Source organism: Hoplias malabaricus, chromosome 11 (genome assembly GCF_029633855.1).
Source record: "Hoplias malabaricus isolate fHopMal1 chromosome 11, fHopMal1.hap1, whole genome shotgun sequence".
NCBI classification, from domain to species: Eukaryota; Metazoa; Chordata; class Actinopteri; order Characiformes; family Erythrinidae; genus Hoplias; species Hoplias malabaricus.
Window position 1 is genome coordinate 34605746 of NC_089810.1, and position 22774 is coordinate 34628519.

The 22774-nt window shown below is 39.2% G+C and overlaps 1 protein-coding gene across 6 annotated transcripts in view; it reads right to left on the bottom strand.

The window, feature by feature from the left end:
• The window catches only part of trip12 (thyroid hormone receptor interactor 12), a 39760-nt gene that overhangs the window by 3419 nt on the left and 13567 nt on the right, over positions 1–22774 (bottom strand). For 4 of the 6 annotated variants that reach the window (XM_066684625.1, XM_066684620.1, XM_066684622.1 and 1 more), the window contains 34 exons: positions 18261–18366; positions 17896–18032; positions 17155–17238; positions 16720–16815; positions 16285–16436; positions 15436–15471; positions 13812–13907; positions 13389–13481; positions 12982–13143; positions 12689–12757; positions 12242–12407; positions 11646–11763; positions 11239–11395; positions 10780–10933; positions 9980–10208; positions 9496–9614; positions 9037–9241; positions 8616–8716; positions 8250–8424; positions 7945–8086; positions 7383–7574; positions 6284–6435; positions 5689–5846; positions 5487–5560; positions 5057–5256; positions 4813–4940; positions 4473–4624; positions 3238–3380; positions 2881–3037; positions 2563–2661; positions 2277–2391; positions 1798–1952; positions 1201–1365; positions 390–554 (listed from right to left, as the gene is read on the bottom strand). In XM_066684625.1, coding sequence (XP_066540722.1) covers positions 390–554; positions 1201–1365; positions 1798–1952; positions 2277–2391; positions 2563–2661; positions 2881–3037; positions 3238–3380; positions 4473–4624; positions 4813–4940; positions 5057–5256; positions 5487–5560; positions 5689–5846; positions 6284–6435; positions 7383–7574; positions 7945–8086; positions 8250–8424; positions 8616–8716; positions 9037–9241; positions 9496–9614; positions 9980–10208; positions 10780–10933; positions 11239–11395; positions 11646–11763; positions 12242–12407; positions 12689–12757; positions 12982–13143; positions 13389–13481; positions 13812–13907; positions 15436–15471; positions 16285–16436; positions 16720–16815; positions 17155–17238; positions 17896–18032; positions 18261–18366 — 4652 coding nt within the window. The remainder of the gene's footprint in view (positions 1–389; positions 555–1200; positions 1366–1797; positions 1953–2276; positions 2392–2562; positions 2662–2880; positions 3038–3237; positions 3381–4472; positions 4625–4812; positions 4941–5056; positions 5257–5486; positions 5561–5688; positions 5847–6283; positions 6436–7382; positions 7575–7944; positions 8087–8249; positions 8425–8615; positions 8717–9036; positions 9242–9495; positions 9615–9979; positions 10209–10779; positions 10934–11238; positions 11396–11645; positions 11764–12241; positions 12408–12688; positions 12758–12981; positions 13144–13388; positions 13482–13811; positions 13908–15435; positions 15472–16284; positions 16437–16719; positions 16816–17154; positions 17239–17895; positions 18033–18260; positions 18367–22774) is intronic. The other 2 variants (XM_066684626.1, XM_066684623.1) reach the window with 1 other exon arrangement.

A 22774-nucleotide genomic window follows, 5' to 3' on the forward strand; every position in this document is an offset into this window, starting at 1 on the left:
GACGTCTTGTCAATTGAGGGATGATTGGAGTGATAATAAATGCTTTGAGGAAAGTAAGTGTGGAAAACATGGTAGAAATTGGTGCAGCAAAAAACAATGGTGCAGAATCTATTCTACAAAAGAAAGCATCCTCCATTATTTGGAAATATTTTGGGTTTAAGGAGGAGGATGTACAAGCAAACGTAAATTTGTTCTAAAATAATTATGCTATATTTAACCATCATTTCAAAAATCAATTGTAAAATGACAGCCATTTAATATAAATGCCAAGGTCTCATTTTGTTTTCCCCATATCAGACAGCCCTATCTCCAGGTTGTGTTTAGTGTGAGTTCTAGATGTAAAATCTCACTCTCAACATAGTGTATAGTGAGTTTGAGTATAATCTTACTCTCAGATACTCCTCCAGGTTGTGTATAGTAACTGGAAGGTCTTTCCCGCCTTTCTTCAGTTCAATATTGGGGAATCCAGGCAGAGTGAAATCCAGACCAAGATCTTCCACTGAGCAGCCATTCATATTCAGACTCTCCAGGGCCTGCTGCAATGACTCTCGGGTCTGAAAGAAAGCAGACACAGAGTATAAGGGTGAATACCATGTCATAATCACAGAACCAGACATCAGCCAATAGCATTCATTGAGAAACAGCCCTGACCCTGCCCTCAACTGTCAAAATCGCATTTAAAAACACGAGCGCAGAAAATCCTCTCGAGCACAGAAAGAGCCCGAAGGAGATGAGCTTGGCACATGAGGTAAACTTTAAAATCGAGAGAGTAAATACCATTCAAGAAAGGAAAAAAAAGAAAAGCGTGAGAAGAGCGTGAGAAAGAGAGTTTGAGAGTGAGATTATAATCAGTTTTATATTTGTGCTTGCAAGGGGGCTATGCACACACTTCTGCATATAATACAAAGTACTTCTTCCAGTATTTAAGGCCTTGCAATGTCAGACACCTCCTGACCTCATTCACCTTTGTGTATGCTCCACTTTTGATACTCATTCGCTCTCTTTTCCCTCATCTGGGCTGTGCAAAACCGGACAAAAATTATCAAACTGTGGGAAGTGCCCCTCTAGTGGGGCAAGAGGCAATTACTAACAGTGAATTTGCTCAGACTGCAGTGTTCAGTATCCAGTTCAGTCCTGCTATAAATCTGTATTTTAGGAAATAAGGATGTGGGTGTGGGTGTGTATGTGTGAAATACTAACATGTGATTGATCCTGTTCCAGTCTTCTCTTCTGTCTGATGATGTCTTCCAGGTGCTGTATGGACTTGGCGACACCGGGGTCGATGTTGACGAGGTCGTGGGAACTAATTGACGTCTCGTGTCTCAGCATCCACTTATAGAATGGCAAGCCAAGGGGGAGGTCAAGCTGCAGGGGGTTAGGGAATAAGGTATGGGGCAGGAGATATGGGATATGAGCAAGACGTGTATAGGGGATGACGTTAACATTTTAAATCACATTAGAGTACATTGAATATACTCTGGAATTTACCAACTTTGACAAAAAAAGCCTGTGATTAGTCTCCAAATCGAGTAACCTTCGTGACCACATAAAAACACAGTTCAAACTCAGTGACCACTTAAAAGTTAACAGACGATGTTCTTTACTTACTGAGCATGTATCTAGCACTGTTTGTGTATAATGTCTTTTTATGTTCTACACACATTTACACATTTATATATAAAACTTTACACTAAAAAAACTAAAATGGAGTAATGGCTCTATAGTAATCTTTTTGTAAAGCGAAGCTCTGAACAGCAGGAATGAATAAATGACTTAAAGTATCTGTCTCTTTCATACCAGTCTGAAGTCCATGATGGCTTTGGCCATTAGTTTTCCAAGGAAGCGGAACTTCATCTTGATCTTGGCTATGTGAGCCGGTTTGGTGCTGCGTCCAAATGGAACAGCAAAAAGCCCCCGGGAGCTGAACATGTATTTAGTGCCCTCCTGACTCCCTGCAAACATTAGGTGCCATACACAGTCACAATACACTCCTTACAGATGAAGGAACTCTACAGTTGTAGCTAATCTCCAAAGTGTTACACATTCAAAACATCATCCTTTATGTTTTCAAACCTATTTTCCTACATTTTTACAGAACAATTGAGGATACTCTACTGTGACTTAACTGTAGTCACTGCTGCTCAGCACTGTGTGTGAATACATGATGTTTAATAAAGAACGTAATTACCATTATTTTATGTCTTACACTCTATAACTTGTGTATTTCTGCTGCTTTAACACTGAGATTTCCCTTGAGATCTATTCTGTGTACAGACCTTTAGGGTTTGCCAGTGTGACCTCCTCTCCTCTCCACAGACCCAGATCAGCTCTCTGTAGCTCTTGAGAAACCAGTGCATAAAACTCCAGAGTAGGACCCAAACCTGTTCCCACCTGAGAGAGACAGAAATTATGTTTATTACATAATCTTATCTATCTATTTATAAAATAAAAATTGAAATACACACACACACACAATATATATATAATCTTATATTAGCCAAATAGCACAGCCTCTATGGTCCAGTATTACTGCTGACTGATAACTGGATTGTCAGTGTTCACCTCGTTTTCGTACTGAATCTCCAGCATGGCTCTGGAACTCCCCAAATCCTGCATCACTGATTCTGCCTGCTTCAACAGCTCCTCGCGGTTTATCGTCCTCTACAGAGAGAGTAAGACAGATCACATAATCATGTTGTTCTCCTGTTAACCACCGTGTGGTGCTGTGAGATAAAGTTGTAAAAAGATAAACTGGCACTGATCAAGTATCAATTCTCACAAAGGCATAATTAGTCATTTTCACTGTTAGGCAGGTGTCACATAGCCTCAAGTTTGAACTACAACAGTACTGTGTTTTTATTATTTGAGCTGATGCCACACCTTCTTCCGGTCCAGCCTGGGAGCTACTCTGCTGTCCTGGGAGTCAGACTGGTTGATCTCAGGGTTGGTGTCCAGCAGCCGCTGCATGGCTCTGTCTCTGTCAAATGCTGTGACGTAGAACAACATCTGTCTCGTATCGAACGGGAAAAAGAATGGACTGGAAAACAAACGAGAACAGAAATAGACAAAACATTAATGAAAAACATATGCACACTAGAAATTTGAAAAACATTATAGGAATGATCCTGCCACATTAATTATATATATATATATATATATATATATATATATATATATATATATATATGTGTGTGTGTGTGTGTGTGTGTGTGTGTGTGTATGTGTATATGTGTATACCAGGTCTTCCCAAGCTCAGTTAGCCAGGTGGGGATGTTTCCAGTCATGATTACGAGAGGATCCTGCAGCTGTCTGTTTGCCTTTGCTGTCAGTTTACTGTTAATAAACTCTCCAGTGGGAATAATCTCCTTACACACAGCATTCTACCAAAAAAACACAATCTCAAATTAAACACAAAAATAACAGATTCAGTCCCAACAGACACTAAGTCTGCACACGATAGGCACTTTCACATCTGAATTCCAGAGAAACTCTGAAGTATTAGGTCCAGATATGTCCTGAAGTGGTCCTTTCACATATGTAGCACACAGCAGGAAATTTTGTCAGATGTGTTCTCACATGCTTTAGGAATATATCTATATTTTCTGTCCAATTAAAAACGTGTCTCCAATTTTTCGTTGATTTTTAGTTTCATTTGAACATTGCAGCCTTCTATCGAAGCAAATCTGTCTCATCAGTCTTTGAAATATTACCACCTTTGAGTTTGTAGCACTGAATTTTTTTGCACTGAAATTATGCATCTGAATTTTGTTGCTTTTGAATTTAAGTCTTCAGATTTCCACCTCTGAATATTTTGCTTAGCAATTATGCATCTGAATATAACTGCTCATAAATTGAACTATAAAGATAAAAAAAATCAAACTTCAAAAAATTCAAACAAAATATTTCGAAGTTGCTCAAATTCTGTAGACGAAATTCAGATTCCAAAATACAAGTTACAAAAAATTCAGATACACATCCGGGTCACCAAGGATGAGCAATCGATTCATTTGGATTTTCTCTTTCACCTTAAGTGGTGCATTCTGTCGCCGCTAGATGGCGAAATACGAACACAACTTCCATACCGTGGAAAAACTACACGTTTAGCTCTTTATTTTCAAAGTGTCTCAGAAATCTGAAAGGCTCAGATGCATAATTGCAAAGCAAAATATTCAGAGATGGAAATCTGAAGACTTCAATTCAAAAGCAACAAAATTCAGATGAATAATTTCAGTGCCAAAATATTTAGTGCTACAAATTCAAAGGTGGTAATATTTCAAAATGTGATGAGACAGATTTGCTTCCATAGCCTTCCTTCACATCATGTGAGATTTCATGATGAATGAACCAATAGAAATACTCCAAAATAAAATCTTTTTACACTGACTTCCTTTGAAAGTTAAGAAGATATTTTCCTTCTCCTGTAAAGTAAAAAAAAAAAAAAAAATTATGCATGTGTGTAGGTGTGTTCTCACTTCATAGAGGTAGAACCAGTATCTGCTAATGGAATGGAGAACTCTCAGCAGCAGAACCACGTCCAGAGATGGATCGTCGAAAGTGATTCCCTCAGGAACCTCAGATACAAGATACGCATCTAATGGGTTCATCACACAGGGACAAACTCCATCTGAAACACATGCACAAAAGCTGCTATGAGGAATTTGTGAAATGTATCTTAAATGTCCTGATCTCACTCAGTGTGATATGATGGTATTGGGTTTGTGGGAGGTGTCAAGTGTTTGTATCATGCTTTGATCTCTTATTTTATTTGCATATGTTATTTGTTAATTATATGTTTAAAGTGTATTTTTTTACCATGCCAAAGTTCATCCTGTTTTTTAGCGTTCCGTGGAGATGTTTTGGTTGGAGCAGTTTGTGCCCGTCCTCTTTTTCCTCCAACAGTGTCTTTGCAGCCATCTTCATCCTCCCTCACCGGCTTATACCTGCGCGCACACACACACACACAAACTCTGAGTGGACTGACCTAGCCATCTGTGTTCTTGCACCTCCTGTGTCTGTTTAGTGTATAAAATGTGTTTAGTGTTTATACTACGTGTACCATATGGTGTGCGTTTTGGTCCAGATTCCTGCTCGTCCGAGGGGATTAGCTTCATCATCTGTACTCTCTCGCTCCTCCTCTGGCTGGAGGCTGAACTGCCGGACAGCTTGGTACACGGTCATGTTGTAGGGCAACAGGTGATCACCGATACAGAACTGCAGTCTGTGACGAACACTCCCGGAGTTCAGGAACTGGGCAGCCTATAGAGGAAGAGGGGAAAGAAAGAAAGTGAAACAAAATTATATTCATTGAATATTAATATCAAACATTAATGGATATTTAAATGGAAAAAAGTAAATAAGCATCATAAAATCAACACAGTGGAATAATATTTATAATAAAACATCCATCTTTAAACTCGAACATTGCTTTAAAAAAAAGTAAATAAAATAAAAAAATAAGGAACTCAATCCAGAAAATGAGTGTGTACCAGGGACTCATCTATTTCATCATCTGAGCCATCATCATCACTGTCTTCATCCTCTTCTCTGATTCGACCGTAACCTGCGGGGGAAAATGAAGGATTAGCATTAGAAACTTTCAGGTTTGCTTGCATTCATCAGCTAACTCTGAAGGACATGATAAAACCAGCTCAGATGATCAACTGACATCTATCAAACAATCTCACACACCTCTGACAACAAGATATCTCTCAATGGCCTGGACCAGGGCAAGGGGGTCTATTTTGACAGGACCCCCCTTCCACTGCTTCACGTTGGTACACTCTGGGTGTCTCTGCAGCTGACACTTCAGCTGGTGAGTGTTAAAGAACTTCAGAGCCTGAGAACCTCTACAAACACACACACAAAGAACAAAATGAGAACTTCTTCAACAAAGGACACATACAAAATACATTTGTCATGTGCTAAGGCTGTAGTGTGTGATTAAGCTGCATTTGTACCTGCTGCTGGGAAAGTTATAACGTTTAATAAAGGTGTAATAAGCTTTAAAGGTGTGTGGTAAGGTTTGGTGTTTGTTGTAGAGGTTGTTGCAGCTAATGTCATTAACACTGCTACTTGGGAAGTAGCACAGTTAAAAGTGTTTGTGCATTTTTTAACTACTGCTGCATCTGAGGGGAAGTCATGGTGTCTGGTAGAGATGCAGTGTGTTCGGTAAAGTTGTGTGGTCAAGGTTCATGTACCTGCTGTGTTTATAGATGCTGCTAGGAAATTCTTAGCATGGAGTTATAATGTAGGACATGTCAAGACTGTATGAAGGTGTTTGTACCTGCTGCCATTCCCATTGCCGCTGGGGAAGTCGTGAACTTTAACAGGAAACTGCTCCATCTGACTCAGACAGCTGTTCATCTTATGAACCAATGAGAGCAGAGGACCATTCTCGGTAGGTTCTAAGCGGTACAGATGTTCCTCTCCTGGCATCTACACAAACACACACACACATTTTTGAATAGATCAATATAGATATGATAAATTTGCACAAGTGCACCACTGTGGGTGTTAAATAAAACCTAATGGATCAGAATCAAGTCTTACTAAAATAATATAAAACTGTCTATTTATGATTTTCAAAGTAAAACGACAGTTTTTATGTAATGTTAATTAAAATTGTCAGTGTAAAACACTTCATGTTATAGTACTATGATTTTTCAAATAAAATTATATTAACAACAAATACCAACTGGGTAGGTGGATTGGCGATTCAAATGTGTCCGAAGGTGTGAGTGTTTGAGTGAATGTGTGTGTGTGTGTTGCCCTGTGAAGGACTGGCGCCCCCTCCAGGGTGTATTCCCGCCTTGCGCCCAATGAGTCCAGGTAGGCTCTGGACCCACCGCGACCCTGAACTGGATAAGCGCTTACAGATAATGAATGAATGAATGAACACCAACTGTTACTTTTCAAAACCACCACAGACATCAACTATCTCTGCCCTTTTCTGGTAGTCTATTGCTTCTCAGATTGTACAGAACATGGTAAATAGCAGAGATCCTTTAAAATTTAACAGGACTCTGGAACAGAGAGGAGCTTTTCCACGGTTACAAATGCAGGATCAATTTTCAATATACTGTGGTGCTGACTGCAATTGTGTTAACTCTCACCACTTAACTGGTCCCCGACTTGAACTTGACCAATAAGCAGGCAGATTCAACCCTTCATATTCAAAACATACTGGGACGGACTGCAACGTACTTGTGTACCAGAGCAGTGTAAAAGAGGTAGTGTTTGTTTAGGTTTATAGCTTTTTTTGTTTAGGTGTATAGTAAGATTAAGAGGGCAGTGAGTAGCGCTGTGCCCCACAGAGCAGCCATACAAGATGTGAAAGGAGCGTGCATGTGTGTGTGTGTGTGTGTTTGTTTTGAGAAACTGACAGGGCAGCCGTAGAAGATGTGCAGGAAGCGTTTGATGCGGTTTTCTCTGCTGACTGCTGCTCTTTCGCTGTTGGATGTGAGGTAGAGCAGCAGCTGTTTCACCAGCCCACTGTGTTGAATCTCAAATGAGGAAACATCCGACTCTGACACAATACTGCAGATCTCCACCAGGCACTCCACCCCTCCATCAACCTGAAAGACACACACACACACACTCCATCAGACTGTAATACAGATGTACATAACCTTGTAAGGGTTGTGACTTGTTTATGCTCTTCAGCACTAGGCAGCATTCTGAGGTTTTGTGGTTTGCTGTTTCATGAGGGGTTGTAGCTCCCAGATATTCATTTCAAAACAACAGTACCTACACATGACTGGGCCAATTATAACAGGAAGGAGATGTGTGGTTTAAAGTACAAAAAAAGGTCTAAAATAAAATAAAACATTAAAAGAAAAATATTTTTTTAAAATGTATGTTCTGTATATTCCCCAGGATCAAGATGACAGCACCTGCTGAATAAATGAACAGAAGTTGAAGTGATAAAACATGAAAATCAATTACTTGAAGGTTCAGTTGCTCTGTAGCGGTGCAGAGCCTCTGCAGAACGTTCAGGGCCGGGTTACTGCCGTCCACATTCTCAGAGTTAAAATATCGCTCCACAAACTTACTGGCCTGCTCCTTTATCCACGCCTTAATCTTATCCCTGAGGGGGAGGGGGAAAAAACAAAACAAAAAAGAGCATGAAGTCAAATTCACTAGTTTAGTTTAGCTTAAATAACACAGTATTAACAATAAAGTATCTGGGGCAGAACAGGAGCTTCGCTAGGCTAGTTAGCATGGTGATAACTGGAGGAAAATGTGTGTACCTGTTATTAGATACAGAGTCTTTAGGAGTGTTCCTGGTGATACCACTGACACCTGCTGTTCGAGAAGGTTCAGAGTTGCTGCTGTTTGTTTGAGCCCCCAGTTTGCCCCAAGTTTTGGGGTTGAGACTCGCCAGGAATGAGGACTTGGGTGATGCTGTGGTGGTGGGACTCTTTGCTGATAAAGGGAATTACCACAGAAAATTACTACATCCAGAAAGAACAAAGACAACTTGAAATCCAGTACACATTGTACACATTTTAGACAAAGAGACCAAATTATACAGTCTAAAAAAAGACCCTAAAACAGAAAAAGGTAAACAAACAGATAATAAGAAACTAAGATAACACGAAAGTGAGCAAGTGTACCTTGATTGTCCACTTTATCATCGTCTCTGGGCGGAGAGTATTTTGGCCGTCGGGGTCCTCTCTTAGGGAGACGCTTTCTCTTTAAAACATCACTAAGACGACTAACGAGAGAGAGAGAGAGAATAAACAAAATCAAATAAATACAAAACTGAACAGAAAGTGTGAACAGCTGACAAGCACCCTATAATCCAGTTTGTTTACACCCTTTTAAAGTGAATTCAGCTACACCCATTGTGAACATAGCATATATTATGTCTATAGATAAACTAAAAGCATGCTGTTCACCATGCCCCATGTCAATCAGTGAGGTGTAATGCTACCCAGCATTGGGCTATGAAGTGATGGTGCTTCATACTCTGGGATGAGCTGGAGTGGAAGTGCCCAGGTGTGTGTGCGTGTGTGTGTACGCGTGTGAATATACCCCTGAGGGCTAAGGTCCAGGGAGTCCTCCATGCTGTGCTGGAAGCTTGGAGAGCCCAGGTCCGTGGTGACTGAGGAGGTGGAGGAGGCTGTTGCTGTGGTGATAGTGGTGGTACAGAGGCTGGTGGTCCCACTGGTGCAGGCTTTGGGAGGGCTCGTAAAAAAAGTCTCAGACTCCGCCAGGTTTTTTACCTGGTGCATTACACCTGGACACACAAATATTAGTTATTGATCATCAGCGATACTTTGCTATGAACATTTACATTCACTTAAAGCACAGCACAGAAACAACACAAACCCTGAAACATATATCCACAACATGACAGACAAACAGAACAGTGGTTTAAAAGATTTCCTTTCTTTCCTCATTTTGTCCTGGCACTGACCATATAACAGCCAGTAACTCATGGCTGACCTCTGACGGACGTGCATCTGTGTCAAAGTGTGTTGATCTGTTTACCTTCTCTTCTGAAATAAACACTGAAGACGTCAGGTAGTTTCTGCATGAGGATCTCTGCCATCTGTAGAGAGCCCACTACAATCTTCAGATCCTGACTGGACAGCATGGATGCTATGTGACTGCATGCACAAGTGCACATGTACCCATACAGAGAAAAACACAAACAAACACACATTCAATACTGCTGTGTGTACAGCGCACCCCAGTGCAGAAATCTAAAAACACTGAATTAATGAACAGTTAATAAGAAGTTATGAACTAACTTAGCTGGGTTAAAGTCATTTTACCCAAACAAAAAACACTCCTATTCATAAGCTCAAACATTTATACATCTGTCTTTTTAAGACACTACAATGTAAAATTCACATATATTATTCAAATGGTCCTCGTGGTCAGATATGGAATGTTATGGTATTTGTGTAAATACTGACCTAATATTATGAACTCCCACCCAGTCCCCACCCACACACACACACTGACTAACCTTGACACAGCGTGGTTGCGTAGGACGTCTTTCAGCAGCTCTGCATCTGCAAAATATATGATGCGGAGGATGGCTCTAAGGCACTTGTGTCTGACTGCAGGGCCAGCGGAGGAGCTGTACACTTCATACAGCACGCCAAACAAGGTCTTTATAAAGCACTTCGCCAACTCTGGATCCTCCTTCATCAGCTGAGCACGAGCATCTTCTCCACGCACCTCCAGGTGACCTCCTGAAAGAAAGAGAGAGACTATTTTTATTACAGATAAATATGGGTATATAAATAAATATTGAGTAAAAATGAGTGCAGCAGTTTTAAAATATTCTAAGCTAAATATGAAAAAAAAATGATCATTATAATCTACATTAGCAATAACACAAATAGGAAATAATAAATGTAATAATTTGAGACTTTCTCTGGCATATACATTTTTCTCATCAGTACATTGACAAACGAACATTGCACCTACTCCATGATCTGTCTGATCATGATCAGGAGGTGGAGCAAGGCACATACTCTGCCTACAAATCTCCACTTGTTTCCATGTCAGTTTCATGAATGTCATTCAGCACAGCCAAACCTCGTGACTGTACTGGTCTCAAGTGAGCAATTTCTTTGGTAATGTACTGCTGTCAAGAAGGTAATTTTCTAGGGTTCTTTACTTGTCTAGTACTGCACCAGGTCTAGAGGGTGTAATTCCCCAAATGTTGAAATATGGTGTAAAAACATTCTGCTTAAACATGAGAATATTTTAATTCATAATAAAGTGTATGTGCAGTGCGTGTTTGTGTGTACATCTCACCAGTGTTAGGATTGGCGAGCGGGTTTGGTTTTCTCTGGATTCCTCGAGCTGTGCCTGTGTCCTCATTTATTTGCTGCATAGAGTTAAAGTCAATAGTGTAAACACGACCCAAAGTAGAGAGACTGATCTCATCCTCACCATTCTGATGGGCCGTCTGGGAAGGAAGAAGAGAGGGGGAGGGGGGAGCGTTCAAATGAACGTGCACTGGCTAACAGTTCTTTTTTTTTTTTCTGCAATTCTGACTTTAGGAATTGTTTAGAAGATTTTTACTACTGTTTAAGTATTGTCTACCTTTGTGCATGTGTGGAAATATACTGCTTCATTATTAACATGTCAAAATTTCAGAGTTAACTTGATATAATGTGAAAGGGAATTTGATATAAAGTGAAAGCAGGTTTGTATAGCTTGGGCTCCTCTTTTTGAGGAAGTAGGTTATTAGCATTTAAAAATGTGAGGTACCTCAATGATGCGGCTGTCGATGCGATTATATGGATGCCATAAGCCACGGTCATCTCTCCACTGCCACACAGCGCCCTCTGTAGTGTGGGCACTGCCTTTCTTTAGCATTGCATCCACTGCGAATATCCCCTCCCTGGGCAGACAGGGCATCAGCTCACTGCATAGACATAGAATAAACAGAGACATACAGTTAGCACAGCACGAGAAGACTTTCAGGCCAAGGAGAGGTTTTTATGATTATAATGTTATAACTTTAGCATTGAATAATAATGCTTCATTCATGAAAGAAGATCGTTTTATGTATCAGTATCTGCAGATATGCTCATGAAAAATAGCAGATCAGCAGTACTGGTGCGTTTCTTATTTAAATCTTAAATGTAAGTGACAAATAAGTATAAACAATATACCATATGAGAGATGTGAGCTCATAAAGTTCCTGTGGGCTTCTGGGAACCAGGTCAATCTGCTCTTGACAGCTTCCATTAGAGGCTCCACATAGCAGGAAACGCAGAGTCTCTGCTATATCTAGACATTTACAAACATGATATTATACAAAATCTCACTTAAGACCAAATTATATGCTATATATAAAGCACTAAGAGACCTGTCACAATTTTGCCGTATTGGTCAATCTGGATACTAATCACACTATGACACTATAATCATTCCACAGTCAAAGTATTCATTATAATGCACATTGATGGACAGGAAAGTGTAGTGTTATGGCACAACGACATATCCAAACTACTACACTTTCTAAAAATGCAAATAATAATAATAATAATATAAAAATAAATAAAACTATAGTTTTAATAGACTTGAACCTTAATTTTACAGACAAAAAGGTCAAAGAAATTATTTACAATTATTTATTGTTTCAGTGACAAACCATTCTGCTTGTTCAATATAAACAAATTTAGAAACGGACACCTGCAGCACACTCAACAAAAGCTGTGACAGAGGTATGTTCACCACTGAGTGTGTTTGTGCAGACACAACTTACTCTGTTTCATTAGCTGCACAGCGAGGGAGGGGCAGTTGGAGCACATTAAGGAGAACATTCGGACGACCATGATGAACATTCCTGAGCTGAGAACCGGAGGAGTTACCACCAGAAGCTGCTGGATGTTCGTTAGGAGGTCACGAGATGCTACCTGCTGTAGAAGGTTCTACACACACGGGATATAAATCACACTTAGCAAAGTAGTTTCTCGTCAGCCCTCAGCTTCATTGTTTTTACCTTCTTATTTGGTTTGAAGTAGCAATGTAGCATTTACAATAAACTACAGAGGACCACAATATTTAGTTTCTGTCTAAATAAATAAATAAATAATAAAAACAAAACCACTATAAATAAATCTCCTATTGTCCAATCTACTGCATTGAACCATACTATATTGTTCATCTAATTACAATATAAAAACAAAATAAATGTGAATGTTCCTCTCACCTCCTCGTGCTGAAAATTGTCCACCAGTCTTGCAAAACAAAGACATGTGCTTTCCACCGATTTCTTATCCTTCAGGAGAAAAGAGAAAAGGATCAGACTGACAGAGATGCACTTCAAGTTTGACCAGAATAAGATAAAAACTTTAAATTGTGTGCAATTTTTTAATGTCTAATAAACTTTATCACATGCCTCCTCACATATTTCAATAAACATGAACTAAATTATGTAAAATATTATGATTTTGTCAGAACTGTGGCATTAATGTCATTCTTAAATACAAACAGCATTCCAACCTGGTGTGTGAGTCTCTGAGTGAGCAATGGCAGGGAGTCAGCCACAAAATGGAACTCATCCGGAGTTATACTCTGACAACAGTTAGCAGCAATGGCTAATGCATTTCTTTGAGCGTTAATACTGAAAAACTCCAGATACAGCAAACAGTCTGCTAACCCACCCTAGAGAGAGAGAGAGAGAGAGAGAGAGAGAGAGATAGATGAAGGTCAGGCATAATCAATAAGTTGCAATGTCTCTGCTCCAATATATATATATATATAAAAAAAAAAAACATTGGACCACACATCCAATGAAGCAATGTGACCTCTGTCTGATATTGAGATGCTTGACATAAAAGGCAAGTGTGTTTATTCAGGTTATGTTTGTTGTTAAAAAGTTTTATTGTTATCTTCTTTTAAACACTCACAGCCTGCAGAATTGCTTTACTGTGCCGCCGTGACAACATCTCCAGAGCTGTCAGAGCTTGCTCAGCCACATCGATGAACTGGATTACCTGAAGCTGTCAAACACATAAACAATGGTGTTTTTCTGTTAATCTTTTTACACTTCAAGCACAATATTAACACAGCCCCATGCTACATCCTTTATTAAAACTAAACTTACTCTTTACAACCATCTCCCACTCTGAAACATAGGACATTACACTCACTCATTACACTCCAGTCTATTATTCTAAAAATATCAAACTGAGCTTGGTGTGTGCTGCTGAGAGTGCACTGTTAGATTTAACAATGGACAATGATATTCGTATATGTATATATAACAGACTATAAAAATGCATAATAATATTATCACTAAAAGTATAGGAGATGACTTATTTTTAACTGACCTTTTCCAGGAAGACAGGGATAGCGTCTACAACGACAGCAGAGGATCGTGGCAGAGCCTCCATCATATATGTCAAAGCTCGAGAAGCATGATTCATCTACACACAACAATACCACCTTAAATAACTTGGAGAACAAACATCAAAAACACCACCTTAATTCACTGCTATAGAGAACCATCAGTATAACATTAAATACAAAGAAAATACTTCCCTTAAATACTTTCCTTTTCAAAAAATAATTCACACAGAACAAACATAAAGACCCATTAAGTACAGTCATGGCCAAATGTGTTGGCACATTTTTCCCCTGAACTTCACTCAACCTTTGCATTGTGTGTCTGTGAGTACCACACTAAGCATGGAGAACAGAAAGAGGAGAAGAGAACTGTCTGAAGAAAAAAATTGTGGAAAAATATAAACAATCTCAAGGTTACAAGTCCATCTCCAGATATCCTGATGTTTCTTTGTCCACGGTGCGCAACCTAATCAAAAAGTTTACAACCCTTGGCACTGTAGCTAATCTCAGGAAAATTGATGAAAGGGTACAACACAGGATAGCCTGGATGGTGGAAAAGCAGCCCCAATCAAGTTCCAAAGAAATTCAAGCTGTCCTGCAGGCTCAGGGTGCATCAGTGTCAGTGCAAACTCTCAGTTGACATTCGAATGAAATGAAACAGAATGGCAGGAGACCCAGGAGGACCCAGTTAGTAATAATAAGTAATCCTTATGGGAAAACGTCTTGCTGACAGATTGCTGACATTTTGGTAAAGCACATCATTCTACCGTTGACCGCAAACGGAATTAGGCCTACAAAGAAAAGAACACTGTACCTACAGTCATATGGTGGAAGTTAAAAGATGTTTTAGGGTTGTTTTGCTGCCTCTGGCACTTGGTGCCTTGACTGTGTGCAAGGCATCATTAAATCTGAAGATTTTGTGTGGCAATGTAGGATTTTAAGTGGCAATGTAGGGCCCAGTGTCAGAAAGCTGGGTTTGTGTACTTAGTGATGGGTCTTTCAGCAGAAAAATGACCCCAAGCATACTTCAAAAAGCACCCAGAAGTGGATAGAAACAAAGCTGAAGACTGGCCAGCAATGAGTCCGGATCTAAATCCCATCAAACACCTGCGGAGAGATCTTAAAATTGCTGTTGGGAGAAGGCACCCTTCAAATATGAGAGAGACTCTGAGCAGTTTGGAAAAAATAACTTATAACCTATAACCATCAACAAGCCTCTTACACCTCTCAACTGGAATGTTGGAACACTCTTCTTTTGCAAAAGGTGTGCAACCAAATATTAAATTGAAGGGGCCAATAACTTTATCTGGCTCATTTTTGGAATTTTACATGAAGTTATATTAATTTTGGCTTTTTCTCTGTTTATTGTGTTGTTCCAATACACACAAAGGAAATAAACGTGTATAGCAAAACATGTGTTATTGCAATCATTTTCTGGGAGAAATTTTCTGAAAAGATTTCAGGGGTGCCAACACTTTTGGCCATTACTGAATATATATATCTCAGCAAAATCCCCTTATATCATTAAACCCATTTCACATTACTTCAACAGTGAACATAAGTGTAGAAATATGTTGAATAAAAGAGGGAAAGTGAATAGCTACTCACAATGTCAAAATTATGCTCCATCTGTAACAGTGTGATCTGAAAGAAAAGATGAATCAGTTATTTGGATGTAAATGAATGAATACATAAATAAATAAATCAAAAATATTTACAAAAATATTAAACATTTAAAAACGCTTGTTTTCCTTATAATCTTGCTAAACAATACTCGCAGTCATGCCTCTGAAACATGTTTTTTGATGATGTCACTGAGCACCAGTGGGCAGAGCAATAACGGCATTGAATACATTTTCAAAGAGTATTAACATGGTATTTTTTAGGCAAAATTAATATTAAGCTAAATTAAGACTTAAAGATTTTGAAATTCATTCGCTTTGAGTACTGAAGTAGTTATAATTTCAACTTCTCATTGTCTTCAGCTACATGAGTGATTAAATTATGTAGCTGGTAGATCATGTTGAAACAGTTTACAGGCTGCCATTATAAAACCCGTTTTGCATCTCATAATCAAACTGGACACGACACATAAGAATGCAGCCATATAGACAGTACCATGACGATCGCATCACTCACCAGGTCACGTTAATCACCATTTTATCCTAAAACTATTTTGAGCACTAATGATCATTTCTAACAGGTTTATTTGAAATAGGGCGTTGCTGCTTATGACCAGATAATTTTAAATCTATGTTTGAGTGTAATACTGGGGAAAAAATTAACTTGACAATCTGATTGATTAAAGTGTGGAGAAGGAACTTTTAGATGCCACTGGAAAAAAAAAATTGATATTCCTGTCAATAGTAACACTTTTATACTGTAATGTTGGGGGTAGTTACATCTGTAGCTGATGTAATATAAAATAAACACATGCTGTTATAAGTGAAGACTGACCAAGGCAGGAACGACACTCTTGACTGGGAATCCTCCAAGTGTCTCCTCATTCCCCATCACCAGCAGCTGACACATCTCTATAGCAGCCTGCAGCTGCTGAGATTCATCACCTGTCGCCTGGAGACCCTGCAGCAGCTGCTGAGCTTTAGAACCTACAGATACAAACAGATATAAACCTTATTTTAATCTGCACACGGGAAACTCAAGTGCCACCAGGCAATAAATGTTTGTGGGCCTTGGTCATTTTTTTGTTTTGTTTTAAGTGTCTACAAACTGGGCAGGGTATGGAAAGCAGGGTGCCAAGGAGTCTTTACATTTTGCATAATTATACACAATTATGTTATGGTTAAGGTTCTGAGATTCTCTAATGATGCATGTTCTATCATCGTGTCTACAAAAGACAAATGTGTGTGTGTGTGTGTGTGTGGTACTCACTAGCTCCACTGCCAATGGTACGGTGGAACAGTTGGGACATTCGGGGTCCCAGGGGTCCAAACAGGTGAGGGGGGAGACCACGGGCCTCCAGCAGAGCTAAATGTTAAACAAAGAAAGCACAACACAAAGCTGGTAAATAGAAGCCAAATTCCATTGTATCTGATGATTTAGATGCACTGAGATCTGAGCTAATTGCATACAGCCTTCCATTTAACTTTATTAGCGTTCTAGTTTCAACATCACATGCAAACACCAGTCTTTGTTTCTGACTGATTTTTTTTTACCAAACTAACTGTTGTACCTACTGTAAGAAACTTACAACACACACTAATAAATTTCCACTACAGTGATCCACAAAATTCACTAGAATTACAGAGAAGTGTATAAAAGACCAAGAGGTGAATGCCAGAGAGAAAGTAGTAGAGCAAATTTTACCCTGAAGTCTGCCCATTTCAGAATCATCAGACTCACTCTCTCCTGAGGTTGTCATACCCACCGCTCCAGCTACTGAACTAGAGGCTAGAGGGACAGAAAGACAGAAATAAATGCAAGGGTTAAGGTTGTGCATTTACATACTGAGAGAAACTATGTCTTTCATTAAACCACTCCCCTCACACCTCTTGTTCTAGCTTATCTCCTTCTTTTCTTTGACCATCACCCTTATCACACCTACCCCTCCTCTCAGTCCTATTCTTCCTCCTATCCCTCCCGATTTCCATTTTCTCTCACCTTTTCCCCCCTTCCTGACTCACACCTTAATTCTTACCCCACCTCAAACTCATGTCCTTCCTCCTATTCCCTTCCCCCATTTCTCCAATAAGGCTCTTCTAAAATATTTGGTGTCAGACTGGACTGAGAACAGACTGGATTGGGTACAGAATGAACTGGCTAAAGACTGAACTGGTGACAAACTGATGACCAAGCTGTGCCCGTGCTTTTCTGCATGCACATGAGGAAACCTCAGAACCTCCAGTTTCCAAACTTCAGGTCATCTTGATAGAATGAGATCATCCAGCTGTACTCATACATGATCCTGTGTATGTCTAAATAAACTCCAGTCAACGCCAAACTCCAGTCTCCTGACTCTTCAATGCCGAATTTCTAACAATACACATAATTAAAGTGCACTAAATTTGTATTAAAGTTATTGCTGAGTTTCCCACTGTGAGCCTCTACCTGAAGCTCCCTGTGGTGTGTCCTCTGTTCTAGCCGCAGACGAATTTGCTCCGTCTTGGTTGTTGTCAGAGTCCGCCATTTTGTCCTGTCGGCGAGTTTCGGCTGCCCCGCGCTTTCCCAGGCCAGAGCCTCGCCGACTATGTGGGAGAGAGAGAGAGATAGCAGAGAGAGCTGTGTAGCAGGTGTGTTTACCTTTAGAAATATGATGTTTCTCCTTGGGAATGTGTGTGAGGTTAAACGTTACCTGTTTGTGTGGTTAATGTTAAATTGTGCAGGTGTGTTTATGTTTACCATATGTATCTGTATAAGGCAGATGTTTTCTTGTGCAGGTATGTGTATAACTGCATTGAATGTGCGCATTTTACCTGGTGCTGGCACAAGAGCCCGTGGTCTTCTGGCGTGTGCTCCTCCTAAAACTGGGGAGCTCTGCTGGGGGAGACTCACTACGCTTCTTACTGGATTTTCTCAAGCCTATAAATAAATAAGTTACTGTGAACACTCAAGGCATTTAAATGCAAATGTAACAATTTTCACAAAAACTATGAAATCAGCAAAACTACAGTCTATAACAGAAGTGCATTGGGACAATTTATTTGAATGGATGATTTATTAAACAGCACCTCTTCTAAACCACCACAAACACATTTAACTCACATTCAGGGCACAGATTGTCTTTTGTAGTTGGGTATTGCATTTGGTTTACTACTGTGATTTCAGATTGTCCATTCACAATAACAACTAGTTTCACCAAAACAAAACTCAGATCACTCATTTTTCGTTCCTTTGTAAAGATCATCTTTCAACATTTTGTGAATATTTCATTAGAAACAGAACAGGAATGATTCAAAAGTACTACCACAAAAATCTACAATACATCTGCATTAGAAAATAAACAAATGTTAACATTTACTAAAAAATACAAACCGGATTCCAAAAAAGTTGGGACACTAAACAAATTGTGAATAAAAACTGAATGCAATGATGTGAAGGTGCCAACATCTAATATTTTATTCAGAATAGAACACAAATCACATATCAAAAGTGTAAACTGAAAGAATGTATCATTTTAAGGGAAAATATGTTGTTTCAAAATTTCATGGCGTCAACAAATCACAAAAAAGTTGGGACAAGGCCATTTTTTTAACCAGTGTGTGGCATCCCCCCCTTCTTCTTACAACACTCAACAGACGTCTGGGGACAGAGGAAACCAGTTCTCAGGTTTAGTAATAGGAATGTTCTCCCATTCATGTCTAATACAGGCCTCTAACTGTTCAAACGTCTTGGGCCTTCTTTGTCACACCTTTCTCTTTATGATGCGCCAAATGTTCTCTATAGGTGAAAGATCTGGACTGCAGGCTGCCATTTCAGGACCCGGATCCTTCTCCTACGTAGCCATGATGTTGTGATTGCTGCAGAATGTGGTCTGGCATTATCTTGTTGAAAAATGCAGGGTCTTCCCTGAAAGAGATGACGTCTAGATGGGAGCATATGTTGTTCTAGAACCTGAACATAGTTCTCTGCATTAATGGTGCCTTTCCAGACATGCAAGCTGCCAATGCCACAAGCACTCATGCAACCCCATACCATCAGTGATGCAGGCTTCTGAATGGAGCCTTGAATCTTTTGATGATGTTATGCACGGTTGATGATGATAACTTAAAATTCTTTGCTATTTTACGCTGGGTAACACCATTTTGGTATTGCTGCATTATCTTTCTGTGCAACAATGGTGGAATTGGTGATCCTCTTATCATCTTGGCTTCAGAGAGACACTGACACTCTGAGAAGCTCTTTTTATACCCAATCATGTTGTCAATTGACCTAATTAGTGTTTATTTTTCTTCCAGCTGTTCGTTATATGCTCAATTTCCTTTTTCCAGCCACTTGTCCCAACGTTTTAGGGATTTTTTGACACTGTGCAATTTTGAATCAACATATTTTTTTTTTTTAAATGTTACATTTACTCAGATTAAACTTTTGCTCTCTCATCTATGTTCTATTACGAATACAATATTGATATTTGCCATCTCCACATCATTGCATTCAGTTTTTATTCACAATTTGTTTAGTGTCCCAACTTTTTTGGAATCCGATTTGTAAGTATTTGCTCAGGCATCAATTATAAACCTCCATATGTAAACAACAGAGACATTTGGCTAAGTTAGCAGCTATTTTACATATCAGTCTTATAAATAACATGTGCATAATCTGACCAAAAAAAAGGGACTAAAGATACACAGTGCATTTCTGGTCTGAGTCAGACTCACTGTGTGTGATGTGACTCATTCATAAGTACAGTGGATCAGTTTAACCACCCTCAGCGAAGAGTTAAAATGTATCCAAAAACAGATCAGACAGGAAACAGCAGTGGAGTGTAATCAGAGAGGTCAGACACATTTAATTATCAAATTATATTCATTTAGAAAAAGAACACATTTTTTCAGAACTGCTTCTAATGTCAGAAAAATGACATCCCAAAATATTTTAATATTTTTAAAACCTTACTGTTGCACTTATTTGTGTTTTTTTTTAATACTACCTGTATGTGTTTAATATGCTTATGACTAAAGAACACTTACTAGTAACATTAATAAAAACACATTCAGCCAAGTCAGTTGGTAGCATGTTTTTGAGAGACCATTCCAGAGACAACTGCCCCATCTGTCTATGCATCAGTTATAAATGAAAACCAAGTATATTTTAGAAAACACAAAGCACAAGTCCAACAAGTAAATGAGTTATATGCCATATCTTTAACTACAGCTTTTACAACAATCACAAAGAATTCGCCATGAGCTTAAACATTTCTGGGGTGCTTTCACAGATGAATACATTTTTATCATTAATGCAGATTCATATTACACATTAAAATGTGTAAAATCCACTTAGAATAGGTCATAATCCATTCTGTATATCACTTTAAAATTCTACAGGAAAAACAGTCGAAGGATGTGCATTTTGCAACGCGCCTGCATTTTTGTTAAATTGATTTTTTAAATTACCGTTTTGTACTATGTTATACTACACTACATGTACAATATGTGGACAAAAGTATTAGGACTCCCCTTCTGACACACCACTGTACATCCCAGTCTTCTTACACAATACTTATCATAGTTTTTAACAAATACTGAAATCTGAGGGTTTCTCTCGTTGCTTGTGTGGCCATCTTGCATTCACAACAAGCCAGAGTGTACCCCTGAAAAATCTCAGTTTCAAGAGCTATATAGTCCTAACCCTTCACATTACCCATCCAGTCACACAAGAAGTGAGACACTTTACCCTTATGTAAGGCAGAGCAAAGGTGTAAGGGCAAGGAGTGAAATGGGATTCACCCTAACTATGCGGTATGAAAGAAGAGCCAAGTCACCAGAAACAAATTAATTTTGTCAGTGAAGAGTACTAATATGTGCTTTGAACTGTTAATATACATGTACTCCACTTCTGAAAAGCTAGGAGGTGATATTTATATCCGTATCACACACAAGACAGAAGAGTTGAGCTGATGCTAGCTAATAAACTGAATTTAAATTAATTTAATGACAGCATCGCTGCACCCACCGTTGCAATGGGAATCAATGAATGCGTAGCACTTGGCAAGCAGTCCATTGACTGACATAATGATCCACCAACCACAAAAACATTCTTTACAGACAGCAAGTTTTACTGCACAAAACACTGTTGTCCTGGAGGTGTCCTAATAGAGCTTTTCTCTCCTCCCATGTCTATTTTAGTCTGTTAGTCTCTTTAGTTTGGTAGTCTTTAGCCCTGTTTGAGATTGTGTGTATCAGAGTGTGTATGTATAAACACTACTTGCTGAGTGTTTCACTGCTCCTGTGTGAGGTTTCACACGAGAGACAAAATATGATTATCTACCTAATTTTAAACTCAGTTTGTCATAATCATGGATTTCCCCCAGCTGGATATTTCCACGGCAACAAATACAGAACATAAACCAGACCTGCTCCAGGTCTGGATATATCCAACATTGCAGGCAACATTTGTCCAACACAGCTGATTATTTTGTGTGACTTACTAGATGCCTCCTGAATTCAGAGTATTAAACCTCTCCTGGTTCCTCACTGGTTCCTGTCCCACTGGTACGCAGCTAACACTAGCCAACTTTCTTACCAAAAATAGTTGAGGCAAGCCTAATCAGCTAACTAAAAATAACCGACTCAAAATATCTAAATGCTAGCCCACTGCTCTAAGAATATTTAAATGATAGCAAACTAGACTAACTGTAAATAGCTAACACAAGCTTACTGTCTTGCTGGTGTGTGTGCTGTTGAGTGAACTTAAGCTTCTGCATCTCAGTGAGCAAAAGACACAGCACCATCTAGTGTACTGAAGTGTACTAAAAGAATTAATACTTCAAACCAGGTCTAGTCGAAACACACGGTTTCACTGCAGAACCCGATCTGAGTTACACATACAAATATACAAAACGCTGAGGCCTATTAACTTCACCCGTAACACATGATGACAGTTCTGTAGTCCATAGTTTCCCCAAACACCTCAACATACGTTCTGACCCTCCTGAGGAGGCTGACGTTTACCTGAACACAAAGGAAACCAGGAGAACTTTGTCCTTCCTCCACTTTGCAGTGAGCTGAGCAGCTAGTGCTGTAGCGTTAGCCGAGTGTGGGTTATATTTAGGTCTGTGCTCTGGCTCAGTGAGGGTGAAACCTGAACCGGTTCTCAGTCACATCTAGAACCCAAAAGTCCTGAGACGAACCCAATCATATTCAGTACTCAGTAATCAGCATTACTCTAATACTCCATCAGCACCAGCACATTAACATTTACACAAATATTTACATGGTTACATTATTACTGTAACAAAGTTAACACTGCAAGACACCACTATTATTAAATA